We start from the raw sequence: 25,767 nt of genomic DNA, 5'->3' as shown, positions 1-25,767 counted from the left end.
CATGAGTATTATCCAAAACCTTTTAAAACTTACCAAAACATACTAAAATAGGTGGAAAAGGGATAAAACATTTAGGTTGGCAGCTCGGTTAACGGGAATCAGCTCGAGTGGCTTAGCTTACAACTCGAAATGGGGCACGGCAAGTGGAGAAAGCACATGGCTTGCTCTCAGTTTGGTGGCTGGCATGCGCGGCTTGAACTTGAGGAGATTGACTTGACAAAGACAGATTGACGTGGAGATGACAGAGGAGATGCAACTGATGGTGTGCAGCGGCATTGACGGAGGAAGATGGGGACACACAACAACCGCTTGCGATGACTTTCGTGTTCGCTAATGAAGGGAAAATGATGGGGATGGGCGACAATGGACTAATTGGCTCGGTGGAGAGGTGACTGTGACGACAACGATCGAACAGAGGGGGAGACGATCGGAGCACAACGACGAACAACAGACCTTGATTTATGAAGGTGAAGAAGATGATGAATGGTTGGACACACTTCTCGAAGAATGTATTTAAATAAAAATAAAAATATTATTATTATTATTATTATTTATTTTTGCTTTTTCATTTTTCCTCGATCTTTTCCAAAATAATCTAATCGCACTCTCTCTCTCTTCATTAATACTAATCAATCACATCATTCTTTTCTTTCTTTTTTTTTTCCAAAATAAAAATTAAATATTCTCTCTCTTCAATCACATCATCTAACAATTTAAATCAAAACTTTACAACACAAAAATTCCAAATTTCCAAACTAATTAAATATTCTCCCAAAATATTTAATTAATCCTAATTTCCACAAAATCAAACAAATTCTTAAATTATTTCAAATTAACACCCCAATAAATTCAACATAATTAAAATTTAGACCAAGAAGATTAAATTAAAATTACCTTATTTTGGAGCGTTACAAGGGTATTAATGTCTTTTATAATTTCAATATGCTTATTAATTGAGAAAGCAATTGAATTAGATAAGATGACTTTATTCATGCCTTATATTCAATTATAGATATCATGTGATAAAAGGATTAAAAAAATAATTATATTAGGTTATGTTGGATCACCGACTTAATTTAATATGGGTAGCCATAATGTCTTGCTAAAGATCAATTATAACTTATGGGCCATAAAATGAGTTATGGGCCCATTGCCATATTAAATTAACCTAGCGAGTCGCACACGAAAGAACTGGGTCGAATTGGGCTTTGAACTAGGTAATTAATAAGCCTAATTAGAGAATCAGAAGCTTATTAGGAAACCTATAAATAAGACCTTAAACGTTTTATTTTAGATAAACAGAAAAAGATGAAATTTGTTTGGCACGGAGGGAGCAAAAAGAGGGTCGAAATTCTCACTCTGTAAGGTTCTAACAAACACAAATTCAAGAAGTTGAATTCCCAATTCATGTGTGGATATTATCAAAGAACTCTGTTGATTTCATAGCGTCTTGGTGATATGAATTTGGAGGATCATTCTTATCAGAATAGAGGTCATTCAAATTTGGAGAGTTACCCATATCAACACAGAGGTATGTTTACTCGTGATTTAATTGTTTATGCACCAATTAAATCTAGGGTTAGAGATAAAAAAAAATTTAGGGTTTAGGGTTTAGGGTTTAGGTAATTCATCTGTTTACGTTCTAGGGTTAGAGAAAAAATATTTATGTTAATTTCGCTGGTGTCTAGCCCTAGTTCGTTTTCCTACAGTGAATAGTATCAAGAGTTCTACTTGGATAATAAATGACTCCAAATTATTTTTCTCTACGATGTCCTAAGATTGCTTCTAGGGCAAAGTCACAAGTGTCACACATTACTTCAAATGATTAACTCAATTAGGTGTAGTAGTGTGGTATGTGCAAAGATCAGATTTTCTTTTAACATATTGAATAATAGCAAACATGTTTCATCAAACACAAATTCATATTCTTTTTCTAACAAATTACATATGTGACACCCCTCCCCCCAAAAGACCTACTAGCTTTTCTTACAAGATGCGACGCGACTTGAGCATCCTTGATAGGTCATCCTTAGGATTCTTAAGCTATGCTTAATCGTCTCATGACCTTCCTAAAACTTAACTTAAACTTAACAAAGATCTTTATGTGATAAGAATATATAACACAGAGAAAATAATTAAACCAAACTTTATTAAACTAGAATGCTCATTTTACAACAGCTTTACAACATAAACATAACTACAAGTCTTAAATCTTAATATTAAAGTGTCTTGACAGCCTTCTCACTTATCAACCCCTTCATTCTTCCTTACTTGGCCTTCACGCCTATTTCCTGGAAGATGGAAATTAAAACGTAAGTCTAAAAGACTTAGTGAGGTTTATGAAATCCTTTTCGCAAAATACCTTTTTGTAAACATCATTTCGCCAAACATATCACTTTGCATAAATATATCTTGTCATAACAACATAACATTTTGCATAACGAAATCACATAAAGTCAACATTTCACATATCACACGTTAGTCAAGTCATTCCTTTCGTCAAAAATCTCGAATCATTCTCTACGCAAGGTTTCATCCTCTTGCGTTTAGACTATTGAGATGACTTTTTCATCATCAGAATCTGAGAATATCTTGATTCATTCTTGTTGCTCAGGCTGCTAAACACTTGTCCTTTTCTACATTGGCTAGCTTCACTCCACTATATAGTCCTTTTCTACATGGTTGTCTTTACTCCTTATATGCACATAACAATCAACTCATTTATAAGAAGTAGACTAATGGTTTAAACACCATTTCATAATCATTGAACATGCTTTTAACATAACATAAACTTTTCATGAAAATCTCTTTGAAAACATGCATATTGAAATCATTATTTCAAATCAATAAATACTTTATAAAGAAAGTTGGAAATCATTTAAATACTATAGAGAAAATACTACACTACTTATATATTCAAACTTCAAAGGCTTCTCTTCTTTTTCTTCTTCTCGCGTAGTCTTCACATGGAGGCATTTTGGCACCACTTCAACAGTTAAACTTTTCTCCCAAATTCTTATAATAACCATGACTAATAATTTGTCTGAAGACCCCTATTTATACTAATTTTTAAACAAGCTTAGTATCACGTGGTTAGATCTGAAGCTAACCCAACATGCGGCACTTAGCTAAATAATACGTCTGCGTTAGCCAAGAAAGCCTTTCTAGGAGGTTAGTGCACCAAGCACTAAGGACGAATGTGCAGCGGAAGTATTTGAGATGCTTGATGGGCAAGAGAGAGTTTAGGAGAATAAGGGAGCTAGGCTTAGCACTTCCTTGGAATCATTCACTTTGTTCCAAGAATGTTCAAATACAAATGGGTTACAATGGGTTTAGTCCTTTGCCAAGGTATTGCCATTTGCAAAGGATGAGAAAAGGTTGCGTTGGTTGACTAGGACATGCTAAGTATCAAGGTTGATTACAAATGAGCCCTTTACTCCTATTTATAACCTCTACAACCGACCTAGAGGCTTAAAAGGTCGGTTGAGGACCTATCTAGAACATCCAAGGTGGTTTTTTCCCTTACAATTGACTCTAGAACATTCTGGATCCACCATGACACTTTTGACTGTCATCGCATCCTTCTAAACTGTCATGGAAGCTTTCTGGACTTGTTTGGATGGCGCTAGGCTGGGCGCGTACCGACACGTACCATCTAGGCCTCTTATGTACATTCCAATCCCATCTCGGGTGTTTGTGGGCCTTCTGTTGTCTTCTCGAGCCTGTCCCTCATCATCAAAAGTTCTAAAAGCATCTAGGATCGTCTAGGCTTTGGGGGGACATAGGCGTGCGCACCTATCACGTGTGTGGGTTACGTGTAGTGTGGCCGTAGGTCGAGCGCATAGGTCGTGCACCGTGCGTCAGGGGCACGCATGCTTAGTGGCACGCGTGTTGTGCATCTGCAACCTGTTTAGGTCGTGCAGGCATGGTGCCACGTACGCCTTGCCTGGCGAGCATGGGCGGCATCAGATGGGGGTGTATACATGTCTGCGTGCATACAGAGTGTCATGGACATACTTGTCCAAGGTGTTGTTTGCCTATGGTCGTATGCCCGAATACCCCTAATTCGCTTTATCTTTATGTCTTAAAAGTAGTTTAGTCTATTTCTTTCATTTTCGTGTCACCGAGCCACAGTATGACATTTCAGCTTTTTCATATGCAAGTCTGCCAAGGCCAAAAATCTCAATATGTACTATAAGGGGTACCTGAGTAGTCCAACCCCCCCCCCCCCCGAGCCTTGTCGCACTCTTTGCAAACTAAGTCTTTTCTTTGCAACTGACAGTCTTCAATGCTCTCTTTTATGATGTTTTCAACAATTTATTTTCTCTCTCACATTTTATAAAATCATTTTCCCAAGAATGTGAAGGGAGGCTACATCATATCGCGAGTCTGTCCGCGGATTTCGAGTTTTGAACGATTGACTTGTTGACCGAGCAGAACAAGTGCCGCACAATCGTGTTTAAAGGGTTATGATTGTGACACAGAGCTCGCCTGGCCATGCGCATGTACCCATGTGCATGGGCTATGCTGGACACTGGTGCTAGGCATCAATGGTCATGCCAATAGGCATCTGGGCATTCCATGGAGCCGTGTGTCTTGGGCATGCTTGTCCAAGGTGTTGTTTACCTATGGTCGTATGCCCGAATACCCATAAATCACTTTGTCTTTACGTCTTATAAGTAGTCTAGGCTATTTCTTTTGTTTTCGTGTCGCCGAGCCACAATGTGACATTTCGGCTTTTTCATATACAAGCTTACCAAGGCCAAAAATCTCAATATATACTATAGGGGGTACATGAGTAGTCCGACCCCCGCCCAAGCCTTGTCACACTCTTTGCAAACTAAGCTATTTCCTTGCACTTGATAGTCTTCAATGCTTTCTTTTATGATGTTTTCAATAATTTACTTTCTCTATCCAATTTTATAAAAATATTTTTCCGAGAACGTGGAGGGAGGCTACATCATACCACGAGTTTGTCCATAGATTTCGAATATTAAACGGTTGACTTGTTCACTAAGTAGAACAAGTGCCGCCCAATCGTGTTTGAAAGGTTACGATTGTGACACCGTGCACGTGGGATTGTGCACCTGGGCTGTCCTAGGCATTCGACGTGGCACGCATATGGGGCCTATGAGCTATTCTCGAGAGGCACGCGTCAGTGTCATGGGCGTGTGGTGTGGCCACCTGTGGGCAGTCTTGGGGTCACATTGGGGCTTCTCTGTGCCCATCTTAAGGAGCCATGTGCACATAGCGGTGCAAATTTAAGGATGATTTTGGTGTCGTTTCATGGGATGTGACATTAGTCACCCTTAAGCTCTTGATAAGTCACGAACTCCTACTTCTTAGTGGTACACGTGTAAGCTTAAAAGGTTTAGCTTAACCATACTTAACTTAATATTTATACATGGTCCATTTAGGAAATTCAAGAAATTTCTGAGAAGTTTCTTTGTTTCTTCTCCTAAAGTTCCATCTTGTGAAGAACTCTAATCACCTAACCTTTAAAAAATCTTATCGCATAACCTTTCTCGTGGACTAACCAACCTCTTCTTGTGTAACCACCTAAAACATCTATTTTAGGACACTTAGTCAAATTTTTACTTCTTCTCTTAACCTACGAGTCTTACAACTCTTCCTCTTTTTAGAATTTTCGTCCTCGAAATTTAAACCACAAAACTAACTCAATCTTTAAAAAAAATCCTATTTCCATTACTTTAACTTCTTAGTTACAACTTTATAACTACATGACAAACTCAAACTTAAACTATTACATCATTTTTCTTTTCTTACCTTCTTTTAAATTCTATATCTACGACTCTTTTACCTTTGTCTAAAACTGAACCTCCTCTTGCGGGTGTCTGGACTAAGTGGAACGCCACTCTTGTCTGCATAGGTCTTTTGCTGCCTTTTTTTTATTCACTATGGCATTCACTCATATAATGTCTTATCTCGTCGCACTGGAAACATGTTATGTTCTTTGGCCTACACATTTCTGAATGCCTTTTTCCACATTCATAACATTTTGGTCTTTGATCGTTACTCCAACGCAATCCTTAGCTCGTAGCAGTTTTGATCTTTTTATTCCTCATATTTTCTTTTTCTTCTTCATTGCCTAACTCAGAACTCGGTCTCTTCATTCTTAAACTCTTTTCTACCTGCAAAGTTGCGTCCAGCTGTGTATAGTCACTTCTTATCAAAATGGGTACTACCAGAGTTTAGATATAAATTGCCTACATCGTTCAACCTCGAAGTCAATTAGCGTCATAGCGTACTTAGCTCACTCTGTGAACTTCTTCTCATACTCAGTGACAGAGAGCTTGCCTTGCTTCAGATGGAGAAATTCATCTCTTTTCTCATCTCTGTAAGTTTCACATAAAAACACACAAAAAAAATGAAATGGAATGAAACGAAGGAAAAATAAGAAGAAAAAATAAAAAGAATCTTAGGAAAAATACAAAAAGAGAGAGAGAGAAGGAGATGCATTTGAAGTTAAAGTGATAATTTGAAGGCAACTAAAAGAATAACAATCTACAAGTTATCATTAGCAAAACTTTTTTTTTTTCCAAAAATGGCAAAACAAATAAAAAATACAATAAACATAAATTTGCAAAAACTCAATATACGTAGAATGCCAGCTACTTTCTAACTCTAAATAGACCCTAATTACACTTTAATAATAACTTTATAAAAAAATTACACATACACATCTGTCTAATCAACACATACACATTTGTCTAATCAAAATTCAACAAACCCTTCTTCTTCACTTTCCTTTTCTGATTCTCTATCTTCCACCATCTTTTTTCTAAGTACAGATTCGGGTTACGTTCTATTTTTTTCAATCGAACAAATCTAAAATTACATCTGAAGTAGTACACCCTAATCTCCACCCTCCTTTTTCTACCTTCATCTTGCATTTTGAAGTATCAATCTCATCTTCAACTTCATTATGCATTTTCAAGAATAAGAATAGAAACAAAATATGGTCCCATTTAAGCATGCAAACACTATCTTCATTTTCCATCTTCCATTTTTGATTTTCGAGTCTACAACCTGCAATCTCAAACACTTGGCGTTAGAAGAACAAAAACCTTTACTCGGAAGAACAGAGGTACAAAAGTTGCATCTTCTTTGTCTCTTAAGGAAAATTTTAGTCGATTTTTTTCAAAATCATTTATATTATTTAATTAATAAAATGTAGACAATATTTTTTAGAGATTTTATCTAAAAACACAATATATTAACCTATTTTATTGAGAAAAAAACATAATAGTAAATCCTCTTAAAACCATTTTTCATATAATTAAAAAGGAAGAAAGAGAAGAAAACCGTGACGAATGCAAGAGACAATGATCAATTAAGAGTTACATGAGTGACTGAAAAGGGACTAAAAATCTGAAATAAACAAAACTTTAAGTAGTGAAGAAGAGGTATTCCCTATAAAAAGGGTAATTGTTTCAAATGATCATAGTAACCAGGAACCAAAGTTTGGAGATGATATAGAAGAGAATGAGGAAAAACAAGCCAACGAAGAGATTGACTATGAGTTAAAAATTCAAAGTTCAAAAATAAATTAAGATCTAAAAAGAAAATTAATTTTAATTTCCAAATGATTCAGGGTTGAGATTCAACCAATTGATATTATTTTGAAATAAAAACAAGGGCTGAGATTTAGCCAATAAAAATTTATATTGGTATTTAGAAATTGAAAAAATGAATAAAGTTGTTAAGATCTTCAACCAAATTGTTAAATCCCAAAATATTAGGAAGTTGTTATGATAGGAGTTAGATACATTATTAACACATCAAAATTAATTACAAACTCATAAGCGTATAACACAAATTTAAAGGAATGAAATTCCCAAAGCGGAAGCATATGAATGTCGTGCAAATTGAATTCAATTTGTAAAACCAAAAAATTTAGAGAAAAATTAAACTAAACATGCTAAGGAGGAAAAATGAAACAAAAACTAACATTTGTAGAACCTCCCAAAAACTTCTTGAATCTTCCAAGAACACCACGAAATTTTTCTCATTATTCTCAAGATGAGAATCGACAAAGAGTTGTGGGCTTCTGTGATTCTGGTAAGGGAAAAAAAATAGAGAGATTTCTTCTTCTTTTTTGAAAAGAGAGATCGTCTAAAAAACAGAGAGAGCATAGAGATTCAAGAATCAATTCCGTATATATCTCAACCATTAAGAGAGATGGAGGGAAGTTATCAAATAACTACCTTCCTCTCCGTGCATGTAGAATAACTCCCTTGGGAGTTAATTTACTAATTAAAAATATATTAATTAAAATAAAACAAAATAAATATAAATTTAATCTATATTATATCTCATATAATATAAACTTTATATTATATCATATATAATATAACCAATGGTTTACATCTCTCATACGATCTATAATTTTAATATGAATTGAATTCATATTAATTTTAACTTATAGTATATTTATGAATCTCATTCATATTATTATTATTATTTGAATCATATTCAAATATTAACTTTTCTCATAAAAACTTTCTATGGTAATGTATTAAATACATTATATTAATTGTATCATATACAATTTATTTCCTTTAATCAATTTGAACAATTCAAATTAAATCAAAATAAATTTGATTCTCATTTATTCTTATTGAGCTAACAAGAGGACCTTATGGACCTACAAATTGAAGCTTAAATGACATGGGATTAATTAATTAAACCCTTTAATTAAATTAATTTATAATTAAATTAATCTATATTCATTAATTATTAGTCATTCAACTAAAGACTAATAGTTACACTCTTCTTACTGTAGATATATTTTTGTGTCCATTAGATATAACCAATCAACATTACAATGACCCTTCATAAATTGCTCGTAAGTACAGCTAGGTCAAAAATTACCGTTTTGCCCCTGTAGTTACATCTAACTCCTTAAGTACCACCAATTCCTCTAATAAACAATAATTACAGTCTTACTATAACTAAACTCTTCTCAGGCCAAGAGAGGGTGTGGCGCCACATTGTTCAAGCTTTGGAATCAGCCCTTAAGAGAGCAATTTCTCTACTTACTCTATCTTTAAAGAAGGAGGGAATTCTTTCTTGTGTAGTTGTGTTTCTAGCTCCCCACAAATGAATCCCCAAAATGGTAGGCATATTGAGTCAGCGACATAGGCCACTCTCACCCATGCAAATCAAGGATCGACTTCTAGGCAGGAGTTTACAACTCAATTAAGATTCAGGTCAAGTCACCTATGGTCATCCTGGTAAAATGTAGTCTCAACTAGTAACAGTGTTAATAAGAGAGACTATTTATTTCATGGTTCAGTCTTATATAAACTCTTTGCATAGAGTACCCCCTCTCTAATATCTAGACACGAATGATTAGGATCAAATCATTGTAGCACTTTAGAACAATTGTAACAACTACAAAGCAATTCATATTCATAGTATCACTAGGATAAGGTATCCAGCCTTATCCATCTACTACAGACCATTTAGGTTATCACTTAAGCATGATCCACTTGTTTGTCTCCACATACATGTTTAAGTTACATAAGATAACCTTGTTTGTCTCCATATACATGTTTAGGTTACATGTTGGTATTGTGGGTTAATGCAATTAAATGTCAAATAAAATAAAGCACTTTATTTTATTAGATAACCTTGGATGTTAGTCTGACGACCCAACTTTTTATATTAAGCTAAGGTTATTAAAATATTAAAAGAAAATAAAAACCTTCTTAACCAAAATGGAAAATAACACTAATTTTAAATGAAAACCTCAAATACTCATTAAAATCATAAATAAATAAATAATGTAGAAATAAATCTAAAATAAACTACTAATTCGGGCCCTATCTACTTTTAAAGAAAAATAGTCAAAGAATACCAAAGAACACTAAGATCATAATTGCAAAGTAAAAGCGGAAGCAAAAATTTTCCCTATGACACGTCACGGTCACTTCTTGTCATTCCCGACTTTCATCTACCCTTACCTCTACCTCTACCTCTACCTGAAAGATTAAACATAGAAAGAGTGAGTATAAACATATACTTAGTAAAAGACCTACTACTAGTCTCGTTAGGTGTCTATTAACTTCCCATTAGATTCCTATAAAGAAGTATCACTAAACTAGCATTCCTGAACACACGCAATCTAATGATCCCGTAAGAACATCTCTGGCCTTCGATGAACCCAAAAGAACACCTAGGACAAAACTGGTCTTTGGTGAACTAAAAAAAACACCTAGGACACTCAAGCTATAAGTGACCTTGTTGGAGCACTCATATACATAACATCTCATGAGACAGGTGATCCCGTCGGATCACACAGTCATAAAAAGATGGTGATCCCGAGGGACACTCATGTGGGTACGACTCTAATAGATAAAGTTAACAAAAGACTCTATCCATAGCATGTAGCACATCATAACATCATAAACATGACATGAAAATTAATCATAACGCTCTCAATTATGTGATTAATATTTCATGCATTAACATTAATATAAATCAGTCATCATCCTCAACATAACTCAGTCATAACTATCAGACATCAACATATATCATCAATACATTATGCATTTTAGCTACATTAATGCATAATAGGAAAATGACATGCAAACTCTTAACTTCATTACGAGGGTCTTGTAGGAGAATCTCTTACCTGAAGATTAGCTTAACCAAAAAAGTCCTAACAGCAAGACTCTTAAAAGTTATGGTTCGTGACAGAAAATTAGTTCAGTCGACAAGATAAAGACATATTGATTATTTCATTAAAATTCAAATTTCAAAAATAAAATAATATCTAATTTGAAAACTAATTTTAGTTTACTAATTATTAAGGGTTGAAATTAACCAATTAAGGTTATTTTGAAATAAAATCAAGGGTTGAAATTCAGTCAATAAAAAATAATAATTTAATTATTTTAAAGTTAGTAAAATTTAATAAAATTGTTAAAATCTTCAAACAAGTTTATTAAATTTTACTAATTTAATCCCGAGATATTAGATATTAGGAGGAGGTTTAGGATAGGGGTTGTTATATCTCTAAGAGGTTGAAAATAATTATACACTCATAAATGCATAACACATTAATCACATCGGAGGGACAAAATAAGTACACTATGCAAATGTATTTTATAAAATACAATGCACGTATCATAAGCCATTTGCTAAAAAAAAAAAAAATGATTTTGTTATATTTCAAAATTACCCCTGAAACATTGCTATATCCCAAATTTTATTTGATGCATGAGGTAAATAGAAGTCCAAAGATCCGTCGATAGGTTGGTGTTATATTTGATTTGGGCCAAATAAAGAGCACTCCGTACAATTCTTCCCTCCCTCACAAAACATTGCAACAAAATTATATTCTGGGATTTTTGAAAACTAGCCCTTCAAAAAAAAAGAAAAAAAACCATAATCCCCATAGTACTGAAGTGAACGCTCGAAACTGACTCTTCTGCCGCTTCCTCTCTTCCGCCGATCACTAACTTCTCGAATCGTCCTAGGGCTGACCCAACTATTGCTCCCCCGGTGTTCAAACAGGCCGCAGGTTAAATTACAATCAACTTCCATTCCCAATTTTCCTTTTCCACTTGTCTTGCGTTAGAATTTTCTCGGTAATGTAGATGATAGATGAAATTTGATCTCAGGTTTTGTATATTTTCGTGTACCGTAAGATATGGGAAGGAGGATTTTGAACGACGCATTAAGAGCTATTGTCAATGCTGAGAGGAGGGGAAAATCTATGGTGGAACTGAAACCCATTTCCACTGTCATGGCTTCTTTTCTGAAAGTCATGAAAGATCATGGTAAGACCTGCGTTTCTCTAGCTTTTTGGTTGCTGAACTGACATGGGTTTTTATCTTTCCTTTACGCCGTATTTATTGCTTAGAATTTCTGCTCCGGTGTTTTACTTCATGCCGTCAAGTGATAGATTCATATTGGCATTTCCTTCATGTTGAGATATCCGTGATTACTTTGTATATTTTTCTACGCCTTTGATCTTGTTTTTTTTCCCTGGATTTGGTTGTTTTGTGAATATTCTGTTAATGAATAAACATTTCAATTGCAAAATGATTTCCATATCTCCTTTTGGTAAAAAGCTTAGTTGGTCAACTTGCCTCCACTGCATTTTACTGTGATTGTATTGCTACTTGTTGATATGTAGTTGTTATTGACATGTGATGTAAACCAAATGAGAGAGTTTTATTAATGTTTAGAAGTTGTCAATACGAGATGACAAGCAAAGGCAAACTAATGCTAATCCTAATCCTAATTAATAAAAGAAACTTAATCTTAATCCTAAATAATAAAAGAAACTAATCCTAATCCTAATCCTCATCCTAACCCTAATAAATTAAGCATTTGACCATAATACCCTATTCCTGCTACTTCATTTCTATTCCTCCCAAAGAAAAAAAAAACCTGTCCTCGAGTTTTAAAATGGAAATGAAGGTAAAAATAAAAAAGTAAGTTGGTCGAATGGAGGCTTCTTGGCACATCCAACATCAATAATATCCATTTAGGAGAGTTTTGGACATTTAAAGTTAATTCAAAAAAGGAAAATTGGTGAAAGAATCATGAAAACATCCACTTCACGTTGCTACTTCTTTTTCCTTCATTGGTTCTTGCGTAAATTGCGATCCATCCAGGACTAGTGTAGCCAAATTTCATCTTCATTTCTGTAGAGAATTGTTCTTCATTTTTGCGTTCAAGTAAACAAAAGATACCATCAATAGAGCTTTCGATTGACCTCAAGTGTCGGGTCAATGTCTTTGATGATAGGGCGGTTGTTTGCTCCGCCTCTTTGAAGGGTGTCAAGGGGTCACTGCCGCCTGCCGGTAGGCCTTCTTCCCACCATCAGGTCCAAGTTTCTTGGAGCTTTGATACGAATTTGAAAACCAAATTAGAGAATTTTATTAATGTTTTAAGAGTTGTCAATACAAGAAGACAAGTCTGCTATTTTTAGCAAAAACAAACTAATCCTAATCCTAATTAATAAAAGAAACTTAATCCTAATCCTAAATAATAAAAGAAACTAATCCTAATCCTAATAAACCAAAGAAACTAATTCTAATCCTAATAAATTAAGGATTTGACCATAATACCTTCTTCCTACTACATCAACTAGCCTAGAATGACTGGAAGTTAAAATTTTTGAAAAGCTTTCATTGTGGAGATATAAACCTTTTATACTCCATTCGCTATTTTTTTCATAGCAGAGAAGTTGGTAACTACTATCATCAAATCCAATACGATGAACCTTCCATCAACTTCTGCTCCTAAGGATTCTGAATTGTTTTTTTCTTTTAAAATACCATTACTTTTTACTTGATCAGATGTGTTTCTCCCTGGGCCTAATTGTAGATTTGTTGCTGCTGTGGAATTTGACTTTTAAACCTCTTGTGTGATGTACAATATTCAGAAAATTGAAACAACCTTGGGCCTTACACTCTAGATTATAACTTCATCCAGCTCCTTATTGATTAGAATGCAATCTGGATGGTTTTACTTCTATGTTTACCATGTCGGAGGCTATAATTGAAATGACCTTGCCTATATCTTCAACGCTTCATTGAAGATTTTCCAGTGTGTATAGCTGGAGGCTATAATTGAAATGACCTTGGCTATATTTTCAACGCTTCATTGAAGATTTTACTAGGATCTAACGCAGGGGGCAGGAAGTTTGCTGAATACATCTTCAATTTAACTGATCATCTCATTTTGAATTGAACTTTATCATTAAAAATTATGATTGAATTGCAAGTCATTTGTAGTCCAAAAGTTTGATATCTGCCTATCCTAGGGTACTATTACCGACGTTGGAAACCATTGTAACTCTAATGGAACAGGGAGGGGAAAAATCCAAATATTAGCAATATTGGAAGTTATATAATGTGAACACATTAGTTTGCTGGTTAGTATGTATCCTTTCCATCTGAAATGTTATGAAAATAGGTATACCACTTTCTTTTCCAGACTTTGCTTATTTGTTATTTTGATGTCATTGAGTTGTTCACCATTAATATTGACGGTTGTAATGCTACCGACATTTTCTTAAAAATCAACTGTAAATGTATACGTTATTACTATAAAGTGTTTCATATTAATGATATACTCCGTAAGTTCATTTCATTTATGGAGTCTTCAAATTTTATGTAAAGGATATATCAAGGACTATCAAGTTCACAATCCACAAAGAGTTGGAAGGATAACAGTTGACCTGCAAGGTAGGATCAAGGATTGCAAGGCACTCACCTACAGGCAGGACATCAAGGCAAAGGATATTGAAGCTTACAGATTACGAACACTTCCAACACTTCAGGTGTTTTAACCATAATATTTTGCTTTCAAATCTGAATGGATTCAACAGTCAATCTTTATTATATCTAGTTGTCCTCTTTGGTCATTTGTCTACCCATGTTGAATCAGCTCAACCAATATGGTCAATATGCATACCATTAAGTTAAGATTATAGTCTGGCAAAGACAATGTAGGATCATAATTCAAAATTTAGAGACAAATGATTAAGGCCGCGTTTTTTTTATCCAAAAAAAAAGGTTAATGCCCCGTATTCTTTATTCCAAAAAAAATAAAGGTTAAGGCCCCGTTTGGTGGCCATTTTGTTTTTGTTTTCGTTTGGTAGCCATTTTGTTTTTGTTTTTGTTTTTTAAAGTTAAGCCTATAAAGGGTACTTTCACCCAACTTTTTTCCTTTGTTATCTATGTTTACCAATGGTTTAAAAAACCAAGCCAAATTTTGAAGACAAAAATAAAATTAGCTTTCAAATATTGTTTTTGTTTTTAGAATTTGGCTAAGAATTCAACCATTGTACTTTAGAAATATGCAAATCATTATAAGAAATGGAGAGGAACTAGACTTAATTTTCACAAACAAAAAACAAAATAGTTACCAAACGAGGCCTAATTTTTACTTTTTGAAGTTGAAAGGCTAAATAAACATAACCGTCAAAATTTTATGTCCGCATTCTTAGTTGCTAAGAAACATGGCCCGAGTAGGTCTTGTTTATTTAACCAAATTTCTCACTCTCCAACCTCTCCACTTTGTCTGCAGTGGGGCAATTTTGTGATTTCTATATAGCCTATTCTGACTGGATGAATACTTGGAACTGGTTATTTTGTTTATATTAACCAAATATTTTACTTTCGTCCCTACAGTGGGGTTATGTTGTGATTACTACTCCAGAAGGCATCTTGGATCATGAAGAGGCAATGAAAAGGAATGTTGGGGGTCAGGTTCTTGGATTCTTTCATTAGAGAGCCTCCTTGTTTGGCTGTTCCTTGATTTATGAGTTTTTCTTTTCAAATGTTTCCCATATTGCATTGTGATCTTCTTATGGCTTAGTTTTCTTATTTGTGGCCTTTTGATTTTGTATTATCTAATCAAAATGGTGTATGCATTAGTGTCATAGAAGGCAGGTACTGCTGTCCTCTCTTTGAGTGTTGTTGCTCCCTCCAGGAATATAAGCATAATATCAGTTTTGAACTTTCAGAAAATGAAAAGAAAAACTTTATACAATATCTTGCTAACTTCTTGCAATCCTGATGCCTGTGAATGAGATAGTTGAAAATGAGGCTATTGCTATTCATTAGTAACGAGTCCAATATAACCTATACGGGGCCTTACTTTGCCAATAACTAACATTGGAATAGAGAAGAAAAAAGAGGCAGATATTTCTCAGCTGAAAAGTGGTAATAATATGATTAACATTTAGCAATACCTGGGCTATTTTGTTAGGACTAAAGCAAGCTGCGGATTTATTGCAAGATGATGTTGGTCGAGGGCATGTTTTGTTTACTCTGAAGGTTTGAGTTTGATTTATGTCCCTTTTATAGTTCAGTTGATGAGGTAAAAGTTTCTGTTTACATGGAAAATTTCTAGTAGGGTAACATATTCCAATTATTTACACCATAAATTTGCTTCTAAATATTAGTAAATCCTGTATTATGCATATTCTCTTATTCTCTTATTTTCAAAAGCATGTTGACGCAACACACAATAAATAGTACCGAAAGCAATAAACACGAAACCAAGGCTTACGTGGGAACCTGAGAATCGAGAGAGAAAACCATGATGTTTTTAGTTTTATTATTTTCTGATAATCATACTATAGGTACAAGAGGAAATAAATAGAAAAGTATGAAGAGATAAAAAAAAAGGAAAGAATATTTAGGGTAAATTTTCCCACTGGACTAAGCCCACTAATTCTAACACTCCCCCTCAAGTTGAGGTAAATATCAATGAGACCCAATTTGTTAACACAAAATTCTAAGTTTGGTTTGAGAAGTCCTTCGGTGAGGACATCAGCAACCTATCGGCTCGAAGGGATGTATGGAATGCATATGTTTCCATTGTCAAGTCTTTCTTTGATGAAATGCTGATTAATCTCAAAATGTTTAGTTCTATCATGCTGAATTGGGTTGTTAGCAATACTAATAGCGACTTTATTATCACAAAAGAGCTTCAACGGAGTCTCACATTCCTAATGAAGATCAGACAGGACTTTCTGGAGCCAAATTTTCTCACATATTCTCAAACTCATAGCTCTATATTTGGCCTCAGCACTGCTCTTGGGCACAACACTTTGCTTCTTACTCTTCCAAGTCTCTTCCAAGTTACAAGATTGCCCCAAACAAAGGTACAATAACCAGAGGTAAACTTTCTGTCAACAACAGATTTTGCTCAGTCCGAATCAGTATATGCCTTAATAGTCTTTCTGTTTGTCTTTCTAAACATTAACCTTTACCAGGTATCATTTTTAAGTATCTTAGAATTCTTTTGACAACTTCTATGTGTTCCTCATAGGGAGCCTGCATCAACTGGTTGACAACACTCACAGCAAAAGAAATATCAGGACGAGTATGGAAGTAAATTAATTTACCACAAGGCGCTGATATTGTTCTTTATCAACTGGAACTTGATCATCAGAGTTTCCTAGTTTACAGTTGAATTCAATAGGAGTGTTAGCAGGACGACGTTCCAACATACCTGTCTCGGTTAACAAATCAAGGGTGTATTTTCTCTAAGACACAGAGATGTCTTCTTTAGATCTGGCCACCTCCATTCCTAAATCCTTGATTTCAAATTAATTACCCATTCTCTGCTTAAGTTAATTGATTCCTGCCTGATCATCTCCAGACAAAACGATGTCATCTACCTAAACTATTAGAACTGCAATCTTTCTTGTTTTGAAAACTTTTGTAAATAAAGTATGATTAGAGTGTCCTTGACCCTTAGGACTTGACAAAGGTAGTGAATCTGTCAAACAATGCTTTGGGTGACTGTTTAGACCATATAAGGATTTCTGGAGTTTACAAACCTGTGGCTCATGTAAACCTCCTCTACTAGATCTCCATTCAGAAAATCATTTTTTTAACATCCAGCTGATATAAAGGTCAATCTTTGTTTACAGTAACAGAAAGGACTTTAACAGTATTCAACTTAGCAACAGGAGAAAAAGTTTCTGAATAATCAACACTATAGGTCTAAGTAAATTTTTTTGCAATTAACCTTGCCTTGTGTCTGTTAAGTGTTCCATCTGCTTCATATTTGAGAGTGAACACTCATTTGCATCCCACCGGCTTGTGTCCCTTAGGTAGAGCAAAAATCTCCCAAGTGTTAATTCTTTTCAAGAGCTTTCATCTCTTCCATGACAGCATTCTTCCATTTAGAGCACTCTAAAGCAATGTAAATATTTTTCAGTATTGTGGTAGAGTCAAGGCTAGCAGCAAATGCTCTGAACAGTGGTGAGATATTCTTGTATGACACATAATTAGATATGAAGTGTTTTGTACAGGACTTAGTATCTTTTCTTAGTGCAATAGGAAGATCTAGAGAAGGATCATGCTTGTCAAGTTTCCCTATATGACCCTGTTCAGCTTCATTGTTACGGGTTTCTGTTCTGACCTCAGTCTCATCACCACTGTTCTTTTCTTCCACATTTTCAAGAACCGCAACATCAGACATGTCATTCTCATTCATTGTATTATTAGTACAAGGTTCAATAGGGTTCTCCATACCTTGATCTCGAGGAGGTTTGAAGTCTTGGATTGGAACCGGTGGCTGATTGTAGGGGATTTGACTTCCTTTCTGAGATTCCTCCTGTAATACGCTTTCCAAAGAACTTGGTTTGTGGGTAGGATTATAGGATGAGGATCAATGTCAGACATAGTACTAGAAGTAGTTCGATAAATTCAAAGGTGTTGTTAGACTCTTCACTCACACTCTCCCTCTGAAGATTGCTAATGGAAAAATAGGGTCGGTCCTCACAGAAAGTAACATCCATAGCGACAAAGTATTTCCTGGACGGTGGGTGAAAACATTTATAACCACGTTGGTGAAGGGGATACCCAACAAGCACACAAGCTTGAGCTCGAGGGGTAAATTTGGTCTGATTAGGGTCAAAATTATAGACATAAGCAGTACACCCAAACACACAAAGAGAAACCTCAGAAACAAGACAAGTAGAGGGGTAGAACTCCTTAAGACATTCTAAGGGAGTTTGAAGGTGTAGGATACGAGAAGACATTTTATTGATTAAATGAGCTGTTGTAAGAATAGCATCTCCCCACAGGTATAAAGGAAGGGAAGTGGAAATCATAAGGGAATGGGCTACTTCCAAAAATTGACGGTTTTCGCTCGGCCACTCCATTTTGTTGAAAAGTGTAGGCGCACGAGTTTTGGTGAACAAATCCCCTTGGAGGCTAGAAATTCACTAAGGTTATAGTTTTGGAATTCTCGACCATTATCACTCCAAAGAATAACAATCTTTTATGGAATTATGTTTCAATGGTGTGATAAAAGTTTTGGAAAATAGAGGAAACCTTAGATTTATCGGTGATAAGGTAGACCTAGGTAAGACGGGTATGATCATCAATGAAAGTTATAAACCACCGTTTCCCAGATGAGGTGGTGAGCTTGGAGGGACCTCAACGTCACTATGGATAAGGGTAAACGGTTGTGTGGGTTTATATGGTTATGAAGGAAAAGAAACCTGATGTTTTGCCCGAATGCATACATCACAAGATAACAAGGAGACATCTATTTTAGGAAAGAGATGGGGAAACAAATATTTCATATAAGTAAAGTTCGGGTAACTCAATCGAAAATGCCACAACATAAAGTCATGTTCAGAAGTGTTAAAATAAGAAGACAGTAAACTAGTCATAGAGATACTACTACTGGAGGTATCATCATCAAGGATGTAAAGTCCCCTGCTATTTTGGGTAGTGCTAATTGTCCTCCTCGAACTTAAGTCTTGAAAACAAACAGATTCAGGTAAGAAAGTAGCTTTATAGTGTAGCTCACGGGTGATTTTACTAATAGATAACAAATGGTAAGAAAGTTTAGGCACATGCAAAACATTCTGAAGGGAGAAACCATCAAAGAGAACTATTTGTCCTTTCTCAGCAATTTGGGCTAAAGAGCCATCGACTATCCGGATTTTCTCATTACTGCCACAAGGATATAAGAGACAAAGTGCTCCGAAAAACCTATCAAGTGATCTATGGCCCCTGAGTCCAAAATCCAAGGATTCTTCCCATCAACACTAATAAGACCGAGGGACTGAGACATACCTAACTGAGCAATGGCGCTTAGAGTATGAGAGTTGGTTTTGCCGGTTGGCTAAGAGGTGTTGGCAGTCTCCCTAACATCGATACGCTCTAAGTTTTGTTGCTTGTGGGAGGAACATTTGTTACCTCTTGGGGGCCAACCGTGAAGTTTCCAACTCTGATCCTTGGTATGTCGTTGTTTCTTACAGTGCTCACAAACGAGAATTGGTTTTCCATTATTCTTTTCATTATCATGGGTAAAAGATCAAGCACTAAAGACAGCAGAGTTAGTTATATAATTTGAAGGCACGTTAGGAAGCGAAGTATTGGGTTCTTGGAATACTTCGGTAGATCAATCGATTTAGACTATGCCAAAAGATGCACCAACTTCAAAAGCAGCTCTCCCGTAGGTTTGGTTAATCCTGAGACCACAAACATATGGTTGTCCATAATCGGAGGGTGTTGATGACTCGCTCGCTTCAATCCCCGATCTGTTATGGTGTTGGTCAACAGATCCTATAGAAGAAAGGTTGTTGTAAAGGGTCAACGGACAGATTTGCATTACTGTACAGATTTGATAGTTTTGAAGTTTGTTGTTCGGCGGCGATGGGCGGCGGATGACCGAAAGGGTAAGACAGTTGAACAGGCGATGGCGCGTAGAAGCGAAGGGGATGGGCGGTGAGATTAACGGACAGCGGCGCGTGGGCCCATACGCCTGACAGAGGCGACGCGAGAGGTGGTTTTTGGCCGGATGGTTTTACGGACGACGGCGAGGGTTGGCCCATTGGATAGATCGGCGGCGTCTGAATCCGTTGGAGTAGTTTTTCTAGGGTGGTGTCCACGGCAACAGCGGCAGTAACTTTTGTTTTGGTTTAGGTGTTTCCTAAATTTTTTTTCTAGGGTTTCGTTGTTACTTCTCTTATACGATACCATATTGAAAGCAATAAACATGAAACCAAGACTTGCATGGAAACTCGAGAACTAAAAAAAAAACCACGATGCTTTTAGTTTTATTATTTTCTGATAATCGGGACAAGAGGGAAATAAATTAAAAATATATATATATATATATAAAAAGATAAAAAAAAGGAAAAAATATTTAAAATAAATCTCTTCAATGGGCTGGGCCCTAATTCTAACAAATAGAATAGAAGAGTGGGAATAGGAAAATCTTGCCATTTTCTCTCTATTTTTTTCTTCTTTTATTTTCTTCAATTTGTGTGTGGTTATTGTGCCTTTTACCACTTTGTTTAAGTGATTACATCTTCTTTGTGTCGAATTAGTAAACAGATTGATTGTGTTTACATTTCTATGTTATGCGAATCAAATTTGAATGATTATTATAATACTCTTTTATATTTCTAATTAATTTTATGATGCTCTATCTATTTTTCTGTTTAATATAGCGATTGTAAAGGAAATTGATAAAATCCCACCTTTAAAATTTAAAATTGGTGAGGCCCATTGAAGCAAACGAACATAATTTGGTGGGTTGGTTTACAGAGATGAAAGGTAGAGAAGATTCAAACTTCTCATCTTTTCATTGTTGAATGTGTTGAATTTCTACGATCAATGTTTGTAAGTAGGCTGTTTTTCTTTGTTCATATAAGCATTTGAGATTTTATTTTATATTATTCCACGATGTTGATAATAGTTTGCAAGTGCTGTATCGTTTGTAGGTGTTCGAGGGGAGGAACTTATTGGGATGAAGCGTAGTTATTAATTTTACTCTTTGTTTGACCTAAAAAAATCCATAAATCTACTGATTCTCACGACTTATTAACATCAATCTCATGACTTAGCAACTTTATTATATTGTGGGCTTCATGACTAACTTTACCCCAAGTGTCTTTAAAGAAATGATACAATGATTTTAATAGATAAATAAGATGCGAAATAGTTTTTAATGAAAAAGTGAATACACAGCTATGACCAAATTGAACGACTTGAACTACCTCAATTGATTAAACATATATTATTATACTAGGGGTTAAAAGTCTTGGTTTCCTACCCCTCGTGTTAAACTAAGATAAAGCCTAGACATACTATATTATGATTTTAAAAGAAAAAATGACAATATTTAATATGTTAGTATCAAATCAGTTTGAAATACTGGATGGTTTTGGTTTGTGTAGAGTTCAATAATGTAAGTTACATTAATGGGCGAGAGGTGTGAGCAGTGTGTGTTAAAAAGTTGGGTAAGATATGAAAGTCATTAGTAGCAGTGAGTCTCAATAGCACGAGAGAAAGTTTAACAAGAAACGAAGATATTGTTAACTTATTCTTGTTGACTTTTTTGTATTAAACCTAAATTCTTTTTAACCTCTACTTTAGGTGAATAAGAAATGTTTGTTCATTTGAGATTATACACGAAATGAAAATGAACAGTGATTGAAAAGGGAGGGTTAATGTGTCATCATTGAAGTGGGGGTGATCATTGATCAAGCAGGGATGATTTTGAACAAAAACCACCATCGAAAACCAATCTAGAAACCAACCACCAATCGACCAAATATTGAACTGATCGACCGATCGATTTAGTTTTCTGGCCGGAGGGAAGGAAGTTGATGTACAACGGTGGACGGAGGGAAGTGACAACCGACGACGACAATTAGGTTGTCTGTGGATGAAGACGATGGAAGAAAGGCCAAAGGGCGTGGGGCGGGAGCTACCGAAAGTCTGTTATTTTTTATTTTTCATTTTTTATTCCATTCATTAGCGGCCAAAAAAAAGAAAAAAAACAAAAGTAATGTGGGCGGCGGCCCTGGTCTAGTGGGCTTATGAATTATGTATTTGTAAAAACTTGGTTTGCCAGAATTCATAATTATTAAAGAATATCTATATTACATTTATATATAATATACATGTATATAATATTTTTTAATTTCTGGTCGGTTATGGTTGATTTTTCAAAACTTCTTTCTTAAACCAACTACCGACCATATTTTGCATAAAACCAACCATCGGGTGTCGGTTCGTTCAGTTTCGATTGTTTGGATCGATTTTTTGGGTGTTGATGCTCACTTTTATCATTGAGGTACAATGAATTTTAATTAGGTTGTATATATGAAATTACATAAATTAGCTTTACAACCTTTGGTATTATGATGACTTCACTTTACAATATGAACGATGGCAATGTTTAATTTCTTCTTCTTCAAGATCTTTCAAAATTTCTATAATGATCGAACAAAAGTAGCAGAAGCATCATCTGTTTAAGCATGTGTGAGTGGATATGCAAAATGCATAATCATTCTAATGAACTACGAGAAGGATTATGTTTTAAATCATGATTAACTTGCTATCAGTTATCTCGATGGACAATGACAACACCGACCCATGGAATCATATATTGCCTAATACGATATTGAACAAACCTGAATACAGATAAACTAGGTGTGTTACCTAATATTATAACGAACCCAAATGTGGTAGGAAATATGCCCGGGAGAGTTCCTAATAAATACAGATAAAAGACAATTAGGTTAAGACCCAATTGGACCACTTTGATCCCGAAGGCTAAGGTCGAGGTCGAGCACAGTAATCTCACATGAGTAGTCAATCTGGATTGACCTTCTATTTCCAAACATCCCTAGTGGCTCAAATACAATTCTATGTAAAATTTCTAAATTGAAAAACGAGTAGAATTTTGAGAGGGATAAGGAAGGCCCTTGAACCTCATAAATTGAGCATGAAAAGTTATGTAAACAATGCGGGCGCGTGTCCCGTTCTTTAACCAACCTTTGGCTTATTTAAGCCTAATATTGCCTTGTAAGCAAAAGAGAACCGCTCATATTTTTCATTTTTTTACCCAAATCAATCTCATTTCCACTGTAAATCCTTTTTACAAATTAATAAAATTAATTTCTCAAATTTCGGCCAAGAATGACCGCCTTTCTTTTTCAATGATCTATAAAATACTTGATTGAAAATCTATGCATTAAATTTGTAATTTAGATTTTTTTCACTCATTTTGATATTCTCGTGAAGCTTTAAATTAAGTCTCTAAAGCCAAAGTGAATTTGCGTCTGTATACATTTATATATATTATTGTTGCATATGCATGCATACGTATTTGCACAATAAAAAAAACAGAGTGAGAGAAAAAGAAAAAGAAATTGTAAAATATAATATTTGTTTTAGTTAGATACAAATAGCTACAAGATATCTTTTTCATAAATGACTTGACTATTGTGACAAGTGCACTCAACAATTCTTCACGACGATCTATATCTTTAATGGAACAATTGAAATGAACTAACCATCGTAGAAATTAATTTATATATCCAGAGGCGACCAATACACGAAAAAACTTTTTGAGCAACCAAATGAAAAAGGGAAATATAATGCAACAAAGAACTACCAACCCATACCAAACATGAAGCAAATCCAATAAGTAACTTTGAGCAGTTTTATTCTTACAAACTATTGTCATTCCATCTATATATGCAAATGTTAAGAATACAACGACGATAGTCATGACTACTGTCAACAACCAACAAAAAATCTTGTTTTCCAAAGGAAACCCACTCACGATCAATAAAATCACACCGACTAATGCAAAGAATGATATTGAATTTGATATGAAATAACTTGTGTAGATTTGGAGAGCTTGCATGTCATTATTGTAGTTCCTACATCTTGAATTTCCATATGAGCTGGTCCTTATTTCCATCTACAACTAGTCAATTCTTGGTCTTGTTGCCAAGTCCCTCCGGGAGGATTGATCGCGCCTTGAAACGTCAAGGTTGCCACCAACATCAATGTGCCTTGCACTTCTTGGAGCCAATCCCCTTTGTATTTTAGATTCTTCTTCCAAATTTTCCATTGCCCTTTTCTCTTCTTCTTGGACGTCCATTCTTTTACTTAGTTGAATGTTCACATTTGGAACTGCCAGTACATCTTTCAAGCTCATTTTTTGAATTGTGAGTAAATATTCCAACATTTACGCACACAAATTTTAACTTTTTACGATATCAATCCATATAGTTTGAAGGATTTTAAGATCTTAAACGTTAGAATTTAATTCTCGTAATGGTTTGTACATCTCATAAAATCTTCATAAATAGTCATAATAAATTATTATATAAACTATTTATGAGAAATCTATCAAACCGTCAAATTAGATTTCAACTTTTTCTTAATATCAGTAATCAAATTTGCAATTTAATTAATATTTTGTTTAAATTTTGGTAGGACTTTAATTTTTCATTAAATTAAATAAATTAAGATATTTTATGTTTAATTACCACTATTTTCAAAGAACCATAAACATATGTATGTACGTTTAAATTTTATTTTAATTGAGCTAAATTAATTGTAGGTCATCACTAACAATTTAATTTAATTGGCATCTAAGTGTATACTAGTAACTAGAAATTCATGACTTCGCCGGTTGTTGTAAAAAAACACATAGCTAAAGGTGGCTTTCAATTACGTACCTCGAATCTTTTCAATCTCAGAGACATATCCAAAATGGTATGTCCATTGTAATCAGTTATGTCAAGAAAATCTTCATCATGGTACAAATAAAATATTTCAATCAACAACTTCATGACTTTCAAATGATTATCTTCAACACATAAATGCAAAACAGTTTGACCATTTTTTAGCTTTGTCCACATAGATCTTGGTCTTACAAGAATCAATTCCTTCACCATCTCAACATGCCCACCAATCACTGCATGGTGGAGAGGAATCAAGCCATTAAAATCACGAACCAAGCAAGTACTCATATTTTTTGTGAGCAAAACTCAAACCATCTCCATGTCGCCATTTTGAGAAGCTAAGTGAAGAGGAGTTTGTTGGAGGGCATTGACCATGGGAGCTAGCTAGCTCATCAGGACTATTGTAATTTAAATGTAAAGGATTCTCAATATCATCAGAACAAAAGATCACAACACTTTGAACCATATCTTTGTCCTCTTCAATGAGTTTCCTCAATGTTTGGATGGAGCCAACCTTTGAAGCTTCATAGTGTTTTCGTGTATTTTCTTCGACAACCGGTGAGATCATTATCCTAATTTCATCGCCCTCTTCAGAATTGGAAGACTGTACCATGATTTCTTTATGATTTTCTTCCATATTGGATTTTCTTTAATTAAATAACTGATACCTCAGATCTCTAGCCTAGCTAGGTATCTTTCTCTAAGAAAATCTATGACCAAATCACCCATTTATAGGTCCAGTCCAT

At 34.8% G+C, this 25,767-nt stretch overlaps 1 protein-coding gene across 1 annotated transcript; it reads left to right on the top strand.

Annotated features, from left to right (window-relative positions):
• The first annotated feature begins 11,301 nt into the window (after nt 1–11,301).
• Nucleotides 11,302–15,540, top strand: LOC103488655 (40S ribosomal protein S15a-2-like). Its single transcript, XM_008447480.2, has 4 exons — nt 11,302–11,551; nt 11,652–11,810; nt 14,166–14,326; nt 15,180–15,540. Exons 2-4 carry the CDS (start codon nt 11,681–11,683, stop codon nt 15,276–15,278), a joined length of 390 nt encoding a protein of 129 aa, XP_008445702.1. The 5' UTR covers nt 11,302–11,551; nt 11,652–11,680; the 3' UTR covers nt 15,279–15,540.
• The last annotated feature ends 10,227 nt before the right edge of the window (nt 15,541–25,767 follow it).

Source organism: Cucumis melo, chromosome 3 (assembly GCF_025177605.1).
Source record: "Cucumis melo cultivar AY chromosome 3, USDA_Cmelo_AY_1.0, whole genome shotgun sequence".
In the NCBI taxonomy this organism is placed as follows: Eukaryota; Viridiplantae; Streptophyta; class Magnoliopsida; order Cucurbitales; family Cucurbitaceae; genus Cucumis; species Cucumis melo.
The sequence above is the reverse complement of the archived record's forward strand: the minus strand, read 5'-3'. Positions and strand labels throughout refer to the sequence as shown.